Source organism: Haemorhous mexicanus, chromosome 2, assembly GCF_027477595.1.
Source record: "Haemorhous mexicanus isolate bHaeMex1 chromosome 2, bHaeMex1.pri, whole genome shotgun sequence".
NCBI classification, from domain to species: domain Eukaryota; kingdom Metazoa; phylum Chordata; class Aves; order Passeriformes; family Fringillidae; genus Haemorhous; species Haemorhous mexicanus.
This window is the reverse complement of record NC_082342.1, coordinates 122456582-122477850: the sequence shown is the minus strand read 5'-3', so window position 1 is coordinate 122477850 and position 21269 is coordinate 122456582. Positions and strand designations below refer to the sequence as shown.

The 21269-nt window shown below is 55.6% G+C and overlaps 1 protein-coding gene across 1 annotated transcript; it reads left to right on the top strand.

Annotated features, from left to right (window-relative positions):
• Positions 1 to 18367: 18367 nt before the first annotated feature.
• Positions 18368 to 19861, top strand: LOC132324230 (olfactory receptor 52I2-like). The gene is given in 5 exon segments (XM_059840332.1): positions 18368 to 18749; positions 18752 to 18802; positions 19367 to 19408; positions 19411 to 19440; positions 19443 to 19861. Coding segments are annotated over 5 exon segments (924 nt in total).
• Positions 19862 to 21269: the final 1408 nt, after the last annotated feature.

The window sequence follows — 21269 nt, the reverse complement described above, 5'->3', positions numbered from 1 at the left end:
GCTCACACCCTCCCCACACACAGCAGTACCTCTGGGAAAGGGAGTCCAGCAGAAAACCAGAGTGGCTGGGTGGGAGCACAGCAGGGAGACATCCCCGAGGGAAGCTCGGTGTGCGCAACGCCCGAGGCACGGCGCAGAGGAGCTGCAAGGTGTGGAGCTCCTGGGGCAGGATGAAACAGGCTCACACTGTGCAACAGGGCATTAAAGCAATGTGCCCCGTCCCTGGGAGGGCTCCAGGCCAGGCTGGAGCATCCTGCCCCGTGAAAGGTGCTCCTGCCCGTGGCAGGGGCTGAACTGGACGGGCTCGAAGGTTCCTCTGCAGCCAAAGCACCCGGAGCTCGATTCCACTGAGCAAACTAAAGAACCCTCCGTCTTGCCATGCCGCCACCAGGAGTGGCTATTAATGGCCATTTAGGAAGGTCGTTTTCAGATTATCATTCCCTTGGCACCTGCCCAGCATCTGGCAATCAATTCACAGGTTTGCTGAGGGGAGCAGCACCTCAGCCACCGCCTTTCATAGGGAGAAAAACAATCTCTCACCTGTGGACTTGTCTGATCCTTTTGCACATCCTTTGGGATCCCACCACATCCAGCAGTGATGGGTTCCATAATTCCACTCTAAGCTCATTTTAAAAACTACTTTTTTACTTGATCAAAATCATAGAAAGGTTTGTGCTGGCAGCGACCTCAAATACCAATTTATGAATATTCTTTAATTTATCTTTAATATGCTGACATTTTCAGGGTGTGTCCTCCCCTTCTAGGTTCACATAGTGTGAGTGAATCTGAATAATTATTCCATATGGATCACCTCCTCCCCATTTTTTATCTTACAGACCTTTCCTTCATTTATTTATTGGCTCTGTTCAGGGCTGAAAATTCCCTTTCTGACAATCTTGATTTCTACAGGAGCTTCCTTAGAGTGGTCAGGCTGATAGACTGAAAGGCTGTGGGTTCTTTCCAACCAAATCTTCCCCTTCCCCTTCCCCTTCCCCTTCCCCTTCCCCTTCCCCTTCCCCTTCCCCTTCCCCTTCCCCTTCCCCTTCTCTCACCTTCCCGTTTTCTCCCTCTGCACAAGTCCCTGCCAGGAGGGGACAGCCGGGGGGGGTCGGGCTCTGCTGCCAGGGCACAGGGACAGGAGCAGAGGGAACGGCCTCAGGCTGGGCCAGGGCAGGCTCAGCTTGGCCAGCAGCAGGAATTTGCCCATGGAAAGGGGGCTCAGGCCTTGGCAGGGGCTGCCCAGGGAGCTCTGCAGTGCCCATCCCTGCAGGTGTCCCCTGGAGGTGGCACTGAGTGCTCTGGGCTGGGCACAGGGTGGCCATGGGGCACAGCTGGCACTCCCTGGGCTGGGAGGGCTCTGCCAGCCCCAGGGATTTGGGGATCTGGGATTCATCATCTTATGAATGTTTTATGACCTTTACACTGCCCATGGATGAAATGTCAGAGGTGAGGGCACGGGGGCAGCTCCAGGGGGGAAATGGTGACTTTGACTGGAATCAGCAGAAGCCCCAGGTAAAGCCAAGGGGAATCAGCCAATTTCCTGGGCTGCCATGGGTGACACCCGGGATGCCGTGGCCCCCACAGCCCTCCTGCCCAGCGAAGGAGCTCTTCAGGGGCAAACATTGACACAGTTAATGCCTGGCTGGGTCCATCAGGGAGATAACCAGCGGGGCTCAGGAGCACGGAGGGCACAGGCCCTGGGGCTGCACAGGCAGCAGGCTCCACTCTCAGTGCACGGGATGGAAAATCAAACAGTCCAGAGACATCTGCAAACAGCGGGTTCTGCTTGCCCACACTGAGGGCAGAGAGGTTCAGAGGCACAGCCTGGGTGTCCATGGCTGAAAACAGGCTCAGAGCCCAAACCCCTGCCAGGCTGAGAGCTGCAAGTGAAAGGGATCCAAAGCTCTCAGACAGGGTGCAGAGGAGGGACACGAGGCTGGGGAAGGCTCTGGAGGGGCCCCCGAGGTGCCTCGGTCAGCTCAGCCTGGAGCAGCCTGAGCTCAGAGCTCCCCGGGGCTGCAGCTCCTCCCGAGGGGCAGCGCAGGGACAGCTCCCAGCTCTGCTCTGGGACAGGGACAGCACCAGGGAGCGCCTGGGGCTGGGCCAGGGCACCTCAGGCTGCAGGGCAGGGCAAGGTTCTTCCCCAGAGGGTGCTGGCACTGCCCAGGCTGCCCAGGGAATGGGCACGGCCCCGAGGCTGCCAGAGCTCCAGGAGCCTTTGGCCAGCGCTGCCAGGGATGCCCAGGCTGGGCTTGGGGGGGTCTGGGCAGGGCTGGGCTGGCACTGGGGGATCCCTGGGGGTCATTCCCACTCAGGATGTTCTGGGATTCTGGGATTCTGAATAACACCTGGGATACAATAAATTTACCCTGATGGGGAAGGAATGGCAGGCACAGCTGTGTCACTCCTGCTGCTGGGTGGTCCCAAGGACAGCAGTGCCCAGCCCCCAGCCCCAGCTCCACACTGGGGACTCCTGCACAAACAAGAGTCATTCCTGAGGGGAATGTTCCTCCCGTCCTCCTCCAGCCCCCACCCCCAGCACAGCTCCACCAGCAAGGGCTGGCAGGGCAGAGGACACAGCATTACCTGTGGAGACACCTCTGCTCTGCCAAAGCAGCAAAAGTGTCACTGAAAAGCCCACTTTGATTTCTGGAGCCTTCCCAGGTGCCCAAAATGGGCCAGATGCATCCAGGCGCTTGCCAGGGACAGGGACAGCTGTGGCTGCTCTGCAGGAGGATTTCCTTCCTAGAAAGAGTTCATTTCAGGGTTTCCAGGTTGCCTGGCCACATCTGGATCGAGGAGGCAGGGTTGAGGTGCATGAGTGGTGCATGAATTTCCCATTTTTCTTCACCCTGTTTCACAAAGTTTAAAGACCCCAAAATTCCAGAATACAGTGTCATAGAATCCCAGGCCAGCTTGGGTTGGGAGGGACCCAAACTTTAACCAGTTTGGGTTAAAGCCCAGCCTGCTCCACCCCCTGCCACGGGCAGGGACACCTTCCTCCAGACCAGGCTGCTCCAAGGCCTTTCCAGCCTTTCCAGCCTGGCCTGGAACATTTCCAGGGATGTAATTCTGAAAAGGTTTAGAAGAGTCCACGTTTTAATCTCCTCAACAGATCTTGTGCTCTGCAGTTTGAAGTAGTTTCATTCTCATAAGGCCAAGTGTGTCCATTCTCCTTTATCACTCTGTTTTAATGGGATTTTTGGAAAATATTGCAGCAGGCATCTCACTAACAACGCAAGGAAATGAGGGCAGAGCTGTGAGGAGAGGCAGTAACAACATTATGCTGCAATTCTGCAATGATTTCTCCAAAATAAATCACTGGCATGTCATCAAACTGGTCAAAATTCAATCTGGCAAACCATTATCAGCTGATTCTGCTTCCAGAAGGGACGGGGGAAGGATCCAGGGGAATTTATAACAGCCCATGAGCAGCTGTGATGCTGAGTGATCTCAGAACCTGTGCTGCTCCTGGAGAGCTGCTTTGGGGCTGGTGTCACAGACCAGCTGTGCCACTCGGGGGACCTTGTGGCTCTGCACAGGACTTGGACACCAGCATGGCAATTTCCCCATGGGAAGGGTTGTCCAGCCCGGGAACAGCTGCCCAGGGCAAAAGCTGAGGGTTTATCTCCTAAAGAGCTGTAAACACTTGCCATGGTCCCACCCACCAGGGAAGCCAGAGATGGAGAGTTTGGGATCTGGGATGGGGGTTTGGGGCTGGGATTTGGGTTGAAGTTTCCTTGTTTGAACTGACAGAGCATCTCAGCTCACCTCAGAGCAGGGGAGCTCCACCCCACCCACCACCCCCTGCCATGGCACCTTGGTCTTCACGGGTAGCCCCAAGCCTGGGACCCTCAGTGCAGGTCTGGGGAAGCTCAGAAGCTGCATTTTGGGAGGTTTTCTCATCGTGTGCAAGGCCCTGTATCCCTGTATGGTGTCCCACCTGAAGCGTGCAGTCCCTGCTGGCCTCACTGATGGCCTGCTGCCTCCTCAGGCTGAGCTCAGGGTGTGGAACCTGCTCACCCAGAGCCAAGGGCTGCTCTGCTGCTGCTCAGGATATGGAGGGTGAGCAGAGGAGTCTGTGGGCTCACACAGCTCAGGACATCAGTCCAGGTGCAATTCCCAGGTGCAGCAAACTCTCCCAGTGAAGGTGTGACCGCCCTCGGGCTCACACCCTGAGTGTTCAGGCACAAGGAGGTGTCCTGGGCCTTCACAGGATGGTGAAATCCCAAAGTACACAAGCAGAGGGGTTCAGTGGCTGATCCTAAAACAACAAAGAGGACAAATATCTCAGTGGAATGCATCAGAGTATCCCAGATCAAGCTGCATGTCAGAGTTGGTCTCCTTAACTCCTTTAACTCCTTAGGACCCCTTTTCTTCTCTTGCAGAGCAGATGAAGTTTTACTGCTAAGAAAGTTGAGCTGCTGCAGACACATCTCCCTTCCTGGGAAGAAAAACTCTTTCAAATCCATCAACAGCAGCCCAGCTGAATCTCTGGTGGGGCTGTGTGGGGTCAGCTGGCACCAAAGGAATGTCAGACAAGGGGCTAAAACGTGAGATTGGTACAAAACACAAATGTTGACCAGAATAAGATTGAAGTGAGGCAGTGTCATTTATTCATCATCATCATCAAGAGCTTTGGGTTGGAGGGACCTCAGAGCCCACCCAGTGCCAGCCCTGCCATGGCAGGGACACCTCCCACTGTGCCAGGCTGCTCCAGCCCCAGTGTCCAGCCTGGCCCTGGGCACTGCCAGGGATCCAGGGGCAGCCCCAGCTGCTCTGGGCACCCTGGGCCAGGGCCTGCCCACCCTGCCAGGGAACAATTCCTCATTGCCAAGATCCCATCCAGCCCTGCCCTCTGGCACTGGGAGCCATTCCCTGGCTCCTGTCCCTCCATCCTTGTCCCCAGTCCCTCTGCAGCTCTCCTGGAGCCCCTTCAGGCCCTGGCAGGGGCTCTGAGCTCTCCCTGGAGCTTCTCCTCTCCAGGTGAGCACCCCCAGCTCTCCCAGCCTGGCTCAGAGCAGAGCTTCCCATCCCTGTGAGCATCCTGGAGCTCCTGACCTAACCCCCGTGTGCTGGTGGTGTGAAGGGGATGTTGACAGCTCCAACTGTTTGCTGGCAAAATGGAATTCTGGCATGGCAAATACAGTGTGCAGGCCCAGGGCTGAGGAAATGCAGGAGGGGAAGGGCAGCGACAGCTGGAAGGCACTTGCAGAAAAATTGGTCTGTCCATTATTGCCGTGGGTGCTGCTGTGGAAAGTCAAACAGAGCAGAGCAAACAGGCCCTGCTGGGAAGGCTGGAGGTGCTGTCAATGATTAAAGGGAGGCAGCGAATGGCTGTGAGTGGGAACAGCAGGAGAGCAGCAGGGTTTGGGGGCAGCTGGCAGGGTGGGAGTGAGGAGAGGCCTGAGGGGACACAGGGCATGGCTCAGCCCTGGGCCATCCCACAGCAGGGCCAGCAGGGCAGTGTGCCACTCTGCTCTGCTCTGAGACCCCAGCTGGAGAGAGTCTGGGACCCCCAACAGGGACAGGGAGCTGCTGGAGCCAGCCCAGAGGAGCCAGGGAGAGGCTCCAAGAGCTGCTCTGAGCCAGGCTGGGAGAGCTGGGGGTGCTCACCTGGAGAGGAGAAGCTCCAGGGAGAGCTCAGAGCCCCTGGCAGGGCCTGAAGGGGCTCCAGGAGAGCTGCAGAGGGACTGGGGACAAGGATGGAGGGACAGGAGCCAGGGAATGGCTCCCAGTGCCAGAGGGCAGGGCTGGGTGGGATCTTGGCAATGAGGAATTGTTCCCTGGCAGGGTGGGCAGGCCCTGGCCCAGGGTGTCCAGAGCAGCTGGGGCTGCCCCTGGATCCCTGGCAGTGCCCAGGGCCAGGCTGGACACTGGGGCTGGAGCAGCCTGGGACAGTGGGAGGTGTCCCTGCCATGGCAGGGCTGGGATGGGGGTGCTGTGAGGTCCCTCCAGCCCAAACCAGTCTGGGATTCTGTGGTTTCCCTTTCTCTTTCTCCTCCTTGCCCACTCAGCTCCTGGGATAAGGAGCAGGCTGGGCTGAGACATCCCAGAGGAGAATAGCCCCAAGGGAAGACTCAAGGAAAGGGCCTGGCAGGACCCTGCAGGCAGCACAAAGCCAGCAGGAATCTCCTTGCAGGGAGGATTATTTTGCACCATTCCAGGCTGGTTAATCAGGAGGGATTGCCCTGGGATGGGGTGAGCTCCTCAGTGACCCCTGGATGCTCTGAGAGGGGCAGCCCAGCAGGCCAGGTGTGAAACATGTCACTTCTGCATCCCCAGTGTGCCTGAGGGACTGGCCATGCACTGCCAGCCCCACACATCCCGGGGTGATCGGGGTGGCACTGCACACCCAGGCTCCCTGGAGCTCCCTTCAGAGCAGCCTGTCCTCACTGGGAGCACAGCCTGGGCAGTGGGACAGGTTTTCCTGATGTTCCCAAAAGGCTCGTGGGCTGAGCAGGAGGTATCATGGGACAGGAAATTCCACACACTCCCCTGCAGACCCTTCAGGCAGACCACAGTCACATCTCTGGGTTTGTGTCCCAGCTGACTCAGGTTTCTGGGTTTGTGTCCACAGGCCACCCGTTCTTGTCTCCATAACTGCACAGCTGTGACTCACTCTGGCCGTGCAGGGAGAGCTGAGGGGTCCAGAGGGTCACACAACCCTGGGAACTGACAGTTTCATAGCCTGGACTGAACAGGGATGTTGCAAATAAAAACACAGCTCTGGGAACACTCTGTGTTTCTGCAGAGACCAAATCCCCTCTCAGCAGTGAACCCCAGCGAAATCTGCTCCAGCAGCCTTGTCTCTGCTGTGCCTGCAGGGAGGGCCCTCCAGAGAGTGGGCATCCCAAAAGGGGAGAGGGATGATGTGGATTGTCACAACCCATCCCTCGGGGAAGGGGAGCTGTGCCACGGAGAGGTGACAGCGATGGGAGGGAACACAAGGAATTTCTGCCAGGAGGGGATATTGCCCATGAGCAGCCAGGCTGAGAGAACAGCAGGAGGTTGTGAAAAAATGTGTATTTTATGATTGGCTTTTTGCAAATATTAAAATGAATATTAAATGTGTTATGTTAGAAAGTTCTGCTGTGTTAATTTTTTTAGTAGTGTGTTAAATACAGTTTAGGTTATAACATAAGGTTAAAATAGAAACTGTTTTCTGAGATACATTTTTAAGAAAGGAATGAGGTACTCACACCAGACAGCAGCCAGAGGACACCCAAATCCGTCAGAGAAAGAGAATTTATCGCCCCATTATCAGGACAAAGGAACTTCTCCCTGCCTGCTCAGCCCTGGAGACGCCGTCAGGATCCAGAGGAAGGAGCTGACCCTGCCCAGACAGAATCCTGGGTGGGAATGGGATTGATGCACCAGGGATGGGCTGTGGGAATGTGCAACAGGCTGTTGTTTTAAGGGTTAATCCTCTGTGCACGTGGGGCCTTTTTGGGCTTGTTTTGCCCAGAAGAGGTACCCAGACTGTCTGTAACTCTGTTTGTATTGACTCATATTGTCCCAATCCAAACTGTCCAAATTATTAGTACTCTAATTGTATTGCTAATTTTATAACCATTTTATTATCATTTAACTTTTAAAATTTTAAAACGAAGTGATTGGCATTTTTCACAAGGTGACTGGCATGAGGGAATGGCCACTCTGGGCTCCAGGCTGGAGAGGGTGGGAGGAGGATTCTGGCTTTGGGCAGCGGGCCTGGCCCTGCAGCCAGGTCCCTCAGGTGGATCACTGGGGCTGTTTTCCAGCTCTGCACCAGGGGCTTCAGGGCAGGGGCCACCAGGAGATGGGCACTGGCCAGCAGCCTGGGGCTGGGGTCTCTGTACAAACCACCAACGGGACAGCACTGCTGGGGAACAGCCTTGAGCTGTTCTATTTTCCAGCATCAGTCTCATTCCATGGGTATGGCAATGGGAAGGTGCCAGCAGCTCACATCCCAGGCAGCAGACCAAGAACTTCATGTTACAACTCACTTTAAAAGTTTTTAGACCAATCACACAAAGCAGAAGCACATTGACAGTGGTTCCATCCAACCACTATAAGCACACATTCCTTTGGTTAAACAATCCTTGCTTATTTTGAATACAGCACCTGCTTGTGAGCTTTAAAACACAATGCACAGAGCTCATTTGTTAGGCTTAGAACTTCCCAATATCTCACTAGATAAACATTTCTGTAGCTTAGGGAGTTGTGCTAGACAAGTGTTAATACACAGACCATTGTTCTATCTGTCCTTACTTTTCTACTTCTTACATCATTTTTCTGCTGACAAATCTCATGGCTCCTGCTTAGCTCCAGTCACAGTTCTGCTGTCTCTGAGGCCTGCCTTCTGCAGCTTTCCCAAAACCCTCTGATTTTAAGGATTCCCACAGCCTGGGGCCAGGGGGCAGCTGCTTTCCAAGCCTGTGGATGGCAGACAGGGGGATGTAGGAGATGAGGATGGCACACAGCTGGGACAGGCAGGTGCTGAAGGCCTTGGCTCCCTTCCATCAGATACGAGGAAGACACCAGACATCTTCTTCCTCATTTCAAAACAGATATTAGGAAGGGATTGTTCCCTGGCAGGGCGGGCAGGCCCTGGCCCAGGGTGCCCAGAGCAGCTGGGGCTGCCCCTGGATCCCTGGCAGTGCCCAAGGCCAGGCTGGACACTGGGGCTGGAGCAGCCTGGCACAGTGGGAGGTGTCCCTGCCATGCCAGGGGTGGCCCTGGGTGGGCTCTGAGGTCCCTCCATCCCAAACTGGGATTCCATGACTGATCAATGAAGGAGAAGCCACAGAGGAGCAGCCTCAGGATCACCATGGCTGTGCACAGCAGCAAACAAGGGACAGCAGTGGGACATTTAAGTGTCTTCCCCTGCTGCAGTCCCCTTTAAGTACCCACATTTTCAGGAGATTGGAGGTCAGCCCTTTGGGAAATGCCCCAAGGGTTCTCAGCAGCACAGGCAAACAGGCTGGGTGCTCCTGCCCGGGATGGAGCCCTGGGGATCAGCCTTGAATGGGGCTGGCTGCCCCCATGGCAGCAGCCCTGGCCACGCTGGCTCCTGCAGGGATGAGGCACCCGGCAGGGGAGGGGAGGGAGGATGGAGGACATGGAAAAGGCAGGGAAAAGTCCATGTTTGGAGAGTCCATGCTGAACCGAGCGGGGTGGGACCACAAGTGATAACATCTGCCTCAGAGAGGAGATGCAGCCCCAGCCAGGGTGAGCCTGTGCTGGTTCCTCCCCTTTGGTTCCAGTTTGGAACAGCGTGTGATGCTTTAGGGAGCTTTGTCAGCAGGACCTGCGGGTCAGTCATCCAAACATCCCCAAGGGAAGGAAAACAAGGAAAACGCCATTTGTATTTCTCAGTTCCAACAGGATTTTATGGAAAGGAAGAAATTCAGAGGCTCAAATCAGAGAAAACCTGAATCCCAGCATCCCCAAATCCCTGGGGCTGGAACCCAGCCCATGGAGTGCCAGCTGTGCCCCATGGCCACCCAGTGCCACCTCCAGGGGACACCTGCAGGGATGGGCACTGCAGAGCTCCCTGGGCAGCCCCTGCCAAGGCCTGAGCACCCTTTCCATGGGCAAATTCCTGCTGCTGGCCAAGCTGAGCCTGCCCTGGCCCAGCCTGAGGCCGTTCCCTCTGCTCCTGTCCCTGTGCCCTGGCAGCAGAGCCCGACCCCCCCGGCTGTCCCCTCCTGGCAGGGACTTGTGCAGAGCCACAAGGGCCCCCTGAGCCTCCTCTGCTCCAGGCTCAGCCCCTTCCCAGCTCCCTCAGGAACTCTCCAGCCCCTGCCCAGCTCCCTCAGGAATTCTCCAGCCCCTTCCCAGCTCCCTCAGGAATTCTCCAGCCCCTTCCCAGCTCTGCTCCCTGCCCTGGACTCCTCCAGCCCCTCCAGGTCTCTCTTTCTCTGAGGGACACTGCAGATGAAATGATGTTCCTCCTGCCCTGGGCTGTTAGAGAGCTCCCCAGCAGATCCAGTCCCTCTGTAAGGATGCTGCAGCCTCACAGCCCGGGCAGGAGCTGTGGTGCTCAGCCACAGGAGGTGGGGGCAGCCAGGGCCATTTCCAGAGCAATGTTCTGAGCAGGCTCTCTGTAGTCAGAGCTGAGCAAGTGATGGTGGCTCAGCCCAGCTCAGCCCAGCTCAGCCCTCCCCACGGCTGGCCAGGGGAAGCTGTGGGTCTCTGATCAGCTGGGAGTTAACACTTGTTGCATAACTTTTCACATAATTATAGATTGATTAAAATATGTCTCAGGCTCCTCATAGAATCCCAGACTGGTTTGAGTGGGAAGAGACCTCAGAGCCCACCCAGTGCCACCCCTGCCATGGCAGGGACACCTCCCACTGTGCCAGGCTGCTCCAGCCCCAGTGCCCAGCCTGGCCTTGGGCACTGCCAGGGATGCAGGGGCAGCCAACACCTACTCATGAATCACCTGAGAGCATGAGGGGAATTTGTAATTATTGCCCCAGGTGGACTTTTAGGGTCCCTTTTCATCAGCACAGATCGGCACAGAAAGCTTTTCCTTGTCTGCTCTGAATAAACAGCACCGTGCAAAATGGGAGGAGAGGGGGGTTTGGGGCAGTGGAGGGAGAAAAAAAATAGCAAAAATGATGTATGCAGGAAATTCACAGGTTTTCACCCTGCTCTGTGCAAATTTTGCATTTGGGAAAGCAAAGTGATCCAGTCTTGCTGCCCTCCTCCCCTGGCTGCCCCGTGCAGGTCCCTCAGTGATAGCAAGGGAGATTTTATAGATTTTATATCTGTGTATGTGCACATGGGTCTATATCACATTTAGAGAGAGATTCAGAGAGAGAGGGACTACACACCAGGAAACAAGGAGGAGAGCAAAATCCCCAAAAGGCTTCTGAAAAAGAGCACAGACCAAGAAAGCAGCCACAGGATTGACAGAACCATCACGGAATCACAGAAGGGTTTGGGTTGAAAGGACCTCAAAGCTCATTTCCTTCCTCCCACCCACCATGGTTCACACCTGATTCATAATCAGAAATGGTTTTTGGAGAGGTTTTCGGTAATGTGATGAATTTCACACACAGGTGCTGAGTGATGGGGTACAGAGCTGGAGGGGGTGTGATGCTCCCGTTGGCTGGGGGGGAGCCTCCAGCACCTGTGCCACACCTTTGGCAGGGCACAGCCAGGGCTGGGGTTGTGCCAGGGCCTGAAGGGGCTCCAGGAGAGCTGCAGAGGGACTGGGGACAAGGATGGAGGGACAGGAGCCAGGGAATGGCTCCCAGTGCCAGAGGGCAGGGCTGGGTGGGATCTTGGCAATGAGGAATTGTTCCCTGGCAGGGTGGGCAGGCCTGGCCCAGGGTGCCCAGAGCAGCTGGGGCTGCCCCTGGATCCCTGGCAGTGCCCAAGGCCAGGCTGGACACTGGGGCTGGAGCAGCCTGGCACAGTGGGAGGTGTCCCTGCCCACGCTGGGGGGGCGCTGGGTGGGCTCTGAGGTTCCAAACCATTTTGTGATCCTATAATAAAACCAGCACAAGAGCAAACAGCCTCAGGCTGGGCCAGGGCAGGCTCAGCTTGGCCAGCAGCAGGAATTTGCCCATGGAAAGGGTGCTCAGGCCTTGGCAGGGGCTGCCCAGGGAGCTCTGCAGTGCCCATCCCTGCAGGTGTCCCCTGGAGGTGGCACTGAGTGCTCTGGGCTGGGCACAAGGTGGCCATGGGGCACAGCTGGCACTCCCTGGGCTGGCAGGGCTGTGCCAGCCTTGCTGGTTCCAGAATCTGGCATTCTGCACAGGTTTGGGAAGGTCCTGGCTGCACTTGCCCACATCACTGTGGGCATCACCTCCATCCTGGTGCCCCCTGTGCCCACCCCCATCCTCTGTGGTGTGAGCACCAAGCAGGTGCACAGAAGGATCCTGACTCCAGTTTCAATTTTCAAGGCAGGAGCTCCCGTTGGGACCCCACTGGAAGGTTTGGGGTGGGAAGGGGCTGCTCAGCTGTGCCCAGGCTGGCTCTCAGCACACAGAACTCATCCTGCAGCAGAGCCATGCCCTGGGGCTGCAGTGAAGGGCTGAGCAGCCCAGCAGCTGATGGTTTCTGGAGCCCTCAGAGCCTGTCAGGAGCTCCACTTGGCTGGGACCTGCTCCTCCCCTTGCAGCACAGCCCTGAGTGACACTCAGGCAGACAGCACAAAGCATTCATCTGCAATTTACCATTGTGACATCTTTCTCTTGCATTTAACCAGTGCCTGTAATTTGGAAATTTATTTTTGGAAGAAGAAAATCAATAACACTTTGTGGAAGCAGAAAGTTCTAGCACAAACCCAATTAAGATCTTCATTTCCTGAATTAGGCACAAATTAACTCATTATCCACACAGCAAAATCATATTTGCAAACAGCAGCTTGAGATGTGTTTTGGGGTGGGTTTTGGGGTGGGTTTTGGCAATGGGGGGTGCACGGTGCCCAGGAGGGAGCTCTGGGCTCTCCTGTACCAGGCACGGGTGGTTCCACATGGATCAGGAACTGACCCATCACAAAATCCTGGAGCCACAAAATTCCAGATGGGTTTGGGTTGGGAGGGACCCCACAGCCACCCAGTGCCACCCCTGCCATGGCAGGGACACCTGCCACTGTGCCAGCCCCAGTGTCCAGCCTGGCCTGGGACACTGCCGGGGTGGGGAATTGTGGTGCCTTTGTGTAAATGTATTTATTATAAAGGGCAGAAAATATCAGACAGAGCAGGTACAGCCCTGAAGGGCCCCACCTGAGCAGGTACACCCCCAAAGGAATGAGCCCACACTGGATTGGACTGTCCAGTTTATCACTTCATCTCTCAGCATCCCAAATTCCCCCGTGATCCCTCATATCCAGGACCCTGCGTAGAGGGAGGTTCACAAAAAGCTTCAAAACAACCCAATTCCATCCTTTCCTTTATGTGCAAAGCTCAGTTCCTGCACAACTAAATTGGGAACCTCCCACAGGTGTGAAAAAGGACTATTTATATACTTTATTTATATATTATATATCTATTTAAATATGATATTTGTATTTTTTCCCTTCTCCTTGGCTGTGGGCTCTGTGCTGGAGAAAGAGCTGCTGAGGACACCTTGGGGGAAGCAAACACAGACCCTACAAAACCCTGTGACCTCAGGGCAGCAGGGGCCACCTGGGTGAGGGGATTTCTTACCTGCGGGCTGGGATGGCAAGAGCTGGATCAGGGATTCAGCAGTAAAATAGGCCAGGTTTGCTCTTGTGCCTCATGAGGAACCTCCTTTTGTATCAGCACAGATTTATAAATATTCCAGTTCTGCAGTTCCTTGTTCTAAGACTTGGGGGAAATAAAGAAGGTAGGTACATTAAATCAGTGGAAATATTATGGATTTCATTATCTTCAGCATGTCTCAGAGCTGCTGATTTGTGTTTGATCTGTGAATCAGCTCTGCAGCAGCCCCACACATCAATAACTAATTCAGGCAACAGAAATTATGTCGGAGTCATAGGAGGACAAACACACTGAAAAGACAGATTAAAGAAAAATCAGTGTTCTTCTCATGTTTGTGTTCTTCCCCATGAGCTGGAGCTGCTCTCCCTCAGAATCCCAAATCCCTGGGGCTGGCAGAGCCCTCCCAGCCCAGGGAGTGCCAGCTGTGCCCCATGGCCACCTTGTGCCCAGCCCAGAGCACTCAGTGCCACCTCCAGGGGACACCTGCAGGGATGGGCACTGCAGAGCTCCCTGGGCAGCCCCTGCCAAGGCCTGAGCACCCTTTCCATGGGCAAATTCCTGCTGCTGGCCAAGCTGAGCCTGCCCTGGCCCAGCCTGAGGCCGTTCCCTCTGCTCCTGTCCCTGTGCCCTGGCAGCAGAGCCCGACCCCCCCGGCTGTCCCCTCCTGGCAGGGACTTGTGCAGAGCCACAAGGGCCCCCTGAGCCTCCTTTGCTCCAGGCTCAGCCCCTGCCCAGCTCCCTCAGGAATTCTCCAGCCCCTTCCCAGCTCCCTCAGGAATTCTCCAGCCCCTGCCCAGCTCTGCTCCCTGCCCTGGACACACTCCAGCCCCTCCAGGGCTCTCCTGCAGGACCAGAACTGGGCACAGCCCTCGAGGTGTCCACAGTGCCCAGCACAGGGGACAATCCCTGCCCTGGCACAGCCCAGGTGCCATCAGCCTCTGGCACACCTGGGCACACCTGGGCTCGTGTCCAGCCCCTGTGATCAGTGCCCCCAGCTCTCCCAGCCTGGCTCCAGAGGGGCTCCAGCCCTGGAGCAGCCCCGTGGCTCCTCTGGACTGTCTCCAGCGCTTCCACATCCCACCAGGGTTAAAATATTGCCCTGTATGCCCCAGGATCTGTTTGGCATCTTGGTGCTGGGACAGACATCACCCCCGCAGTGGGAGTAGTGCATTTGTTTATCTTTTCTCTTCCTGGCTATTCCCAGGCAGCAGCTTCTCCCCCGGGATGACTCAGTCCCTCAAGCCCCAGCAGTGATTAGGGACATCAGCTTCCCTAAGACACTTAAATATTTCCATGCAGGTCTTTTTGCAGGCTGAGGCCGTTGCTGTGGGAGGAACCAGTACCTGCAGAGGTTGCAGGCACAGGCAGGATCAGGTCTCACTTCATCCTGGGTATGCATTTTTTCCTTTTAACCTGGTGTTGGGGCAGTGTTTTTAAGTGCAGTGCCATGCTCTGAGCCAAGCTCAAACTTCAGCAAGATCAAGGTGGAATATGAAAGAATCCAGCCAGAAAAGCTGCTGGGCAGCAGTGCCAGTACATCTAAGTGGGCTTTGGCTCTGATGGAGGTAATGAGCTGCTTCACCACCTCCAGACACCCCAGACTTAGTGAATATTGTGGTCAAAATTCACGAAATGTGAATTTATGTGCCAGTCACACGCGTGCAACCACCACTGGCTGCCTCACTGAGGTTAATTACAACAGTGCTAATTACCTGGCTCTCCCTTGGTCAAACCCACCTCAAACAAGCTGCAGACACGCAGGGGTGACATCTGCCAATCCTGTCACCTGGCTGAGCTGCAGTTCCCTGCTCCCAGCTCCGGCCTGTCCCTTGTGCTTGCACACACCTGGGAACAGCAAACACGACTGGAAGGAGAATGGAGCTTGGGAAAATCCCGAGCTCGGGGGAGGTACAGGCTTGGAGCAAGGAAAAAACACCTGGATGGGTGATCTGGGGGGAGTTCAGGGTTACAGCAGTGGGGCCCCCAAACCCACCTGGCTGCACCCTCCTGCCAGGCAGCTGTGGAGAGCCAGAAGGGCCCCCTCAGCCTGAAGGAGCAGCTGCTCCAGGTGGGATGCTTCACACAGGGCTGGGACTTGGAACTGGACACCTCTGTGAGTGTGTGGTCCTGAGGAGAGTCAGTTTAGATGGGATATTGGGCAGGAAATGTTCCCTGGGAGGGTGCTGAGGGGCACAGGGTGCCCCTGGATCCCTGGCAGTGCCCAGGGCCAGGCTGGACACTGGGGCTGGAGCAGCCTGGGACAGTGGGAGGTGTCCCTGCCATGGCAGGGGTGGCACTGGGTGGGATTTAGGGTCCCAAACCAGTCTGGGATTCTGCAATAAGGAAACAAGGCTGGAGCAGCACTGTGAACCAGAAGGACCCAGTAAAGCTGAGCCTGGCTGAGCAGCACTGTTTAATAACCTGGAGGGCTTTGTTACCCAGGATGAAGTGCAGAAACTGCTGCCCAGAGGATAGAGTACCTCAGAGAGGGAGGAGGGAAGGAGGGGCTGTTTTTTCCCAGGCTCAGGATTACAGCATCTCAGACGAGTTTGCCCTTTCCAAACAAACAATTCCAGCACGAGATGTGGTTCCTGCTGGAGTGGTCTGTGCCAGCTGCCATGGGAGTCACAGGTGCCAGGCTGGGAACAGAGTCCTCTGAGCAATAAGCCAGCATCAACACCATCCCTGGGCAGCAATGGCACCATGCTGGCTTTGCAGTGCCCGGCCTCACATGGCCAGTGACCATGGCTGAGCCAGGCAGAAAACCTCCTGGTTTGTGTCCCTGCCTGGGATCAGGCTGGAAAACCTCCTGGTTTGTGTCCCTGCCTGGGATCAGGCTTGAAAACCTCCTGGTTTGTGTCCCTGCCTGGGATCAGGCTGGAAAACCTCCTGGTTTGTGTCCCTGCCTGGGATCAGGCTGGAAAACCTCCTGGTTTGTGTCCCTGACTGGGATCAGGCTGGAAAACCTCCTGGTTTGTGTCCCTGCCTGGGATCAGGCTGGAAAACCTCCTGGTTTGTGTCCCTGCCTGGGATCAGGCTGGAAAACCTCCTGGTTTGTGTCGTGGGGAGGACTCAAAGTGACTTAGAAGACAGATTAAACTGTTTTGGGATCAAGGAAGTCAAATGCCTGGAAAGCCAAGGGGGTGAGGTCCAGCCCTTTGGAATTTTGGCTAAAGCAGAGGATACAAGTGCCTGAGAAAATTGCATCCCATTCCCAAACTGCCAGCAGCCCGGTTTAACCCTTGCATGCCTGTGCTCCCTGTAAAAGAGGACCAGTCACAGCGTTTCCTCTTGTGCCAGGGCTGGAGGGGACACAGCACTGTTTTCCTCTCACACAGAGACCCCGTGGGTGGGATGCCATCCAGAGAGGGGCTGCAGCAGGGCCAGCCCCACAGCTGACAGTGCTGTTTCACTCAGGGCTCCAGGCCAGGGAAAGCCACAGCCCCTGCACAGGAGCACCGGCGCTCCCAGCAAAAATCCTCTGGGCAGCACATGCAGGGGGGCAAAGGCACGCCCCACTTCCCAGGGTGGGGGTCAGGTGGGACACCCAGCCCCAGACATGGTGTGGCTTCCACCTGCACAGGTGTGTGGGTGAGCAGAGTCCTGCTGAGCTCGTCCTCCAGGTGCTCTGGGTCTCCCTCTCCCTCCCTAGGTTCTTATCATGATGGAAAATAAATGTGCTCAACCCTGAGTTTGTAACTGCCAGGCTGTGGAGGGGAGGGATGGGGTGGGATGGGATGGGATGGGATGGGATGGGATGGGATGGGATGGGATGGGATGGGATGGGATGGGATGGGATGGGATGGGATGGGATGGGATGGGATGGGATGGGATGGGATGGGATGGGATGGGATGGGGTGGGATGGGATGGGATGGGATGGGATGGGATGGGATGGGATGGGATGGGATGGGATGGGATGGGATGGGATGGGATGGGATGGGATGGGATGGGATGGGATGGGATGGGATGGGATGGGGTGGGATGGGATGGGATGGGATGGGATGGGATGGGATGGGATGGGGTGGGATGGGATGGGATGGGATGGGATGGGATGGGATGGGATGGGATGGGATGGGATGGGATGGGATGGGATGGGATGGGATGGGATGGGATGGGATGGGATGGGAGGTGAGAAAACTCCCGCAAGTTCGGGCTGAGAGCCTGTGAGTTTGTGCCTTGTCAGGGACAGCCTGCTCTGCACTGGAAAGCTCCTGGTGGAAGATCCTCCAGGCAATTTCTCCAGATGAATCTGGAGAAACAGTGTGCCAGCGGGGTCTGGTGTGTCAGCACTGCCTGGTCTTTGCTGCTTTCTGGGGAGAAGCAGCAGAAAAAATTTCAGCACGAACAAAGGTGTAGATCCTGCCCACCACACTCAGACTCTTCTTGTCCCTCCAGAACTGTTCTCTGGAGTTTCTGTTACCTTCAAACTTCTCCCATCTGAATAAACCCTCAGAAATTGGTGTTTTCTTCTGCCTGCCTGCCTTTGCAGGCTTCTGTCATGGGCAGATGACAGAAGGCAGAGCAGCAAAAGGGAACTTCATGATCACATTTAATGTCCCAGAGTACTGTTTTGCTCTACAAATTTGGAAGAATTTCCTGTGCTGGCCCCACTGAGGGAAGCCAGGGCTGGAAGCTGACCTTGCTCTCCTTGTCCTCTCCTCTTGCAGCTCATTTCAGGATGTAAGCTGAGCCCTGGCAAGCAGCCAACAAAGGAATCAGCCCTTCACAAGCAACAGACTAAAAGTCCCTTGGTTATCCCTGATGGCACAACCTGAAACATTGAATTTCTTCCCTCATAGGAACTTCCTAGCCACAACAACCCCATTTATTCTGCATTTCTGACCCATTCCCCCTAGCTAGTGATCCCAGAATCCCCAGATCCGTGGGGCTGGAACAGCCCTGCCAGCCCCATGGCCACCTTGTGCCCAGCCCAGAGCACCCAGTGCCACCTCCAGGGGACACCTGCAGGGATGGGCACTGCAGAGCTCCCTGGGCAGCCCCTACCAAGGCCTGAGCACCCTTTCCATGGAGAAAAGATGATATGCTGTTTCACACATCATCATAATTATCTGGATTCCTGATCTGGCTCTTGCACTGACGCAGAGTCCCCACCTTATCCCCCTGGTACCTCGGGACTCAAAGTTTGGTGTCTATTTTCAAACACAAATGAAGATTCTCCTGAATGGCTTCTGATTCCTTCAACAGGAGCTCCTCCTCCTCCTTCATGCTGGTGGGTGTGCCTGGCCTGGAAGCTTTCTCCACCTGCCTGGCCATCCTTTTCTGCTCGGCCTACGTGCTTGCCGTGGTAGGAAATGGGGCGGTTTTGCTGGTGCTGGGGCGGGACAGGGCCCTGCAGGCCCCCAGCCACATCTTCCTGGCCATGCTGGCGGTCACCGACGTGCTCGTGGTGCCGGCCGTGGGGCCCGAGCTGCTGAGCCTGCTCTGCCTGGGCTCTGCCGCCATCGGCCCCGCCGCCTGCTTCCTGCAGATGTTCCTGGCGCACTCCAGGACCGCCGAGGAGTCGGGGGTGCTGCTGGCCATGGCCCTCGACCGCCGCGTTGCCATCGCCACCCCCTGAGGTACCGGCGGCTCCCGGGCGGCCGGGCCGTGTGCCAGGCGGGCCCAGCTGCGGCAGGCGCAGGGCCGGCTACGGTTCCGTGCAGGGATGTTTAGAGAGAGGTATTTGCTGAGTCACAGGAATTGAACCAGGAGTCCTCACTCTGGTCCTCCAGGCCTGCTTATCTCTCTGTGACCCCACAGGCTAGTTTCCCTAACCCTTACAATTGGTCAGTTTCCAATCCTCCCTAACCCTATAAAAGAGGCTGTCTTGGCCCATTTCTAGAAGAGCAGCTTCAAGACCCTCCGCGAGACCCTCAGAATAAACCATCGTGGAACCCTTGGCCGCCTTCTCCTCTCTCTTTCCTCTGCCTTCCAGGAGCCACGGCCAGCCACAGCCCCTAGAGCAAGCTAAGAGCTGAAACCATAAAAGAGCTGATTTTCACTGAGAGCTGACAATCACTGAGCTTGCTAGGGGTCACGGCTGTACCACAGTCTGGCCTAGGGCACCCCAGCCTCCAGAGGGCTGAGGTGTCCGGCCTTGAGCCTGCTTGCCTGGGGCGCTTACCCTACGAGGGCCCAGCTATCGGGCTGAGAAGCTAGCCCCGGTGGCTTCATTTTATTTTACACCTGGCCATTGCACTGAGGGCTGTCCTGTGCGTGGTGCCCTGACGGGGCTGCTGATGTCCCTGCCCTGCTGCTGCTGCCCCTCTCCTCCTGCGAGCACCTGGCCGTGGGCGGCCTGGCCTGCGCCAGCCCCGCCACCAGCGGCCCCTAGAGCACGGCCTGGTCCTCCCTGCTGGTGGGGACGGGCGCGGCCCTCATCACCGTGTCCTACAGCGTGATCCTGAGGGCTGTCCTGGGGAAGGCGTCCCTGAGGAGGGCCCTGAGCACGCGCGGGTGCCGCCTGTGCGCGGTGCTGCTGTCCTACGTGCCCGGGATGGTGTCCATCTGCTGCCAGCGCTTCCCCGGCGCCGTGTCCGTGGGCACGCGGGTCCTGCTGGCCGACCTGCACCTGACCCTGCCCGCCGTGCTCAACCCCCTGGTGTCCAGCCTGAGGAGCAGGCAGATCCGCCAGGCCCTGCTCAGGATGCTCCTTCCCAGCAAGGGCTGTGCCTGACGCCAGAGCAGGGGGTTCCAGGGGTGATATATGTTATACAGTAATTCGTGCTGAGGGGAATTAAAACCACAGCGTCCTGTGTACCGAGCCAGTGTGGGGCAACAACAGCAATAGGCTGCGTGATAAAGAGTGGAGATTCAAACACCAGGAGGACACTGGCTCCAGGGATGGATATTTCAAGGGATTTCTTTCCGTCTGACAAGACCCCAGCAGGAGGCATTTGATAGGCATCATCAGAAGTTTATCCCAGAAAGGTCTCACCTGGCAGGATTCCAGGAATTATCCACCGGTTCCAGGAAATGTGGCAGCAAGAAGGAAAACCAATGATCATATGCTAAAATATGCTAATGAAGGGCCCCCTCCAGAGCCCAAAAACTGTATAAAATAGACCCCTTCAAAATGACATTTGGAGACCCACAGGGACTTTGGTGTGATAGAGGCCAAATCCTGAGTCTCCCAACCCTGGTTGCCTGGCTCAGAGTTGAAATTGCTTGTGGCTTTTTCCAAATTTATACTTGGATAATTTAATAAATTTCCTTAATTATTAAATTGGAGTATTCATTTATAACACAGGGATGGTCATCCCTGCAAAGGCAGCCCCAGCTGCTGTCCCAGGGAGAGCACCAGGTGAGCAGGAGCAGGCAGGAGGGAGGGAGAGCAGTGATAGTGATGGAGCGAGATGGGGACACTGACTTGGTGATCAGAATCCAATTTTATTGTGGGATACAAACACTTATGTACTATTTCAGGGAGACTAGTAATGTGTACTACAATGATTAGGTTAAAGTCATGTACACAAACTTATGCATATAACAACATCTCTTGCTTGCAGAGTTTAATGGGATTTTCTTTTTCTGGTAAACCTGTCTGATTTAATCTTCTTACAATCTAGGTCTAATTTTCAAAGTTCCGTTTGCTTTTGCCAAGGCATCCTGTTATCAAATCTCTTATGTTAACCAGGTCCAAAGTCCATCATCTGTCTTGTGTCCCCCAACATTCCAACATCTCCCCCTTTCCTTTTGACCAAAAATACTCTTTTAATGGCCTTAATAATTAATGTCTGCACACCTTGAAAGGTATCATGATTTACGATTATTATCAAAAATCCCACATACATACTCATCCTAAAAAGAATCTTTTAGTTACAAACTCCAGCCACTAAAAGGCTCAGGCTTGATCTTTATAAACTAAAAACATTCCTGATGGCAGCTGCATTACTGGATTTAGAAAGGCTGCCAGAAGTGTAATTGTACCAAAAAGATTGATTCTTATACACAGAGTGATAGGGAGAAACATCTCAAGCTTTAGACTGATTTCTTCCCACGTATTTAAAATTAACACAAAATCCAATTTCACAGAACCCAGGAATTCTAGTTCTTGGGATTCCACCAATGGCGTTTCAGGAGGG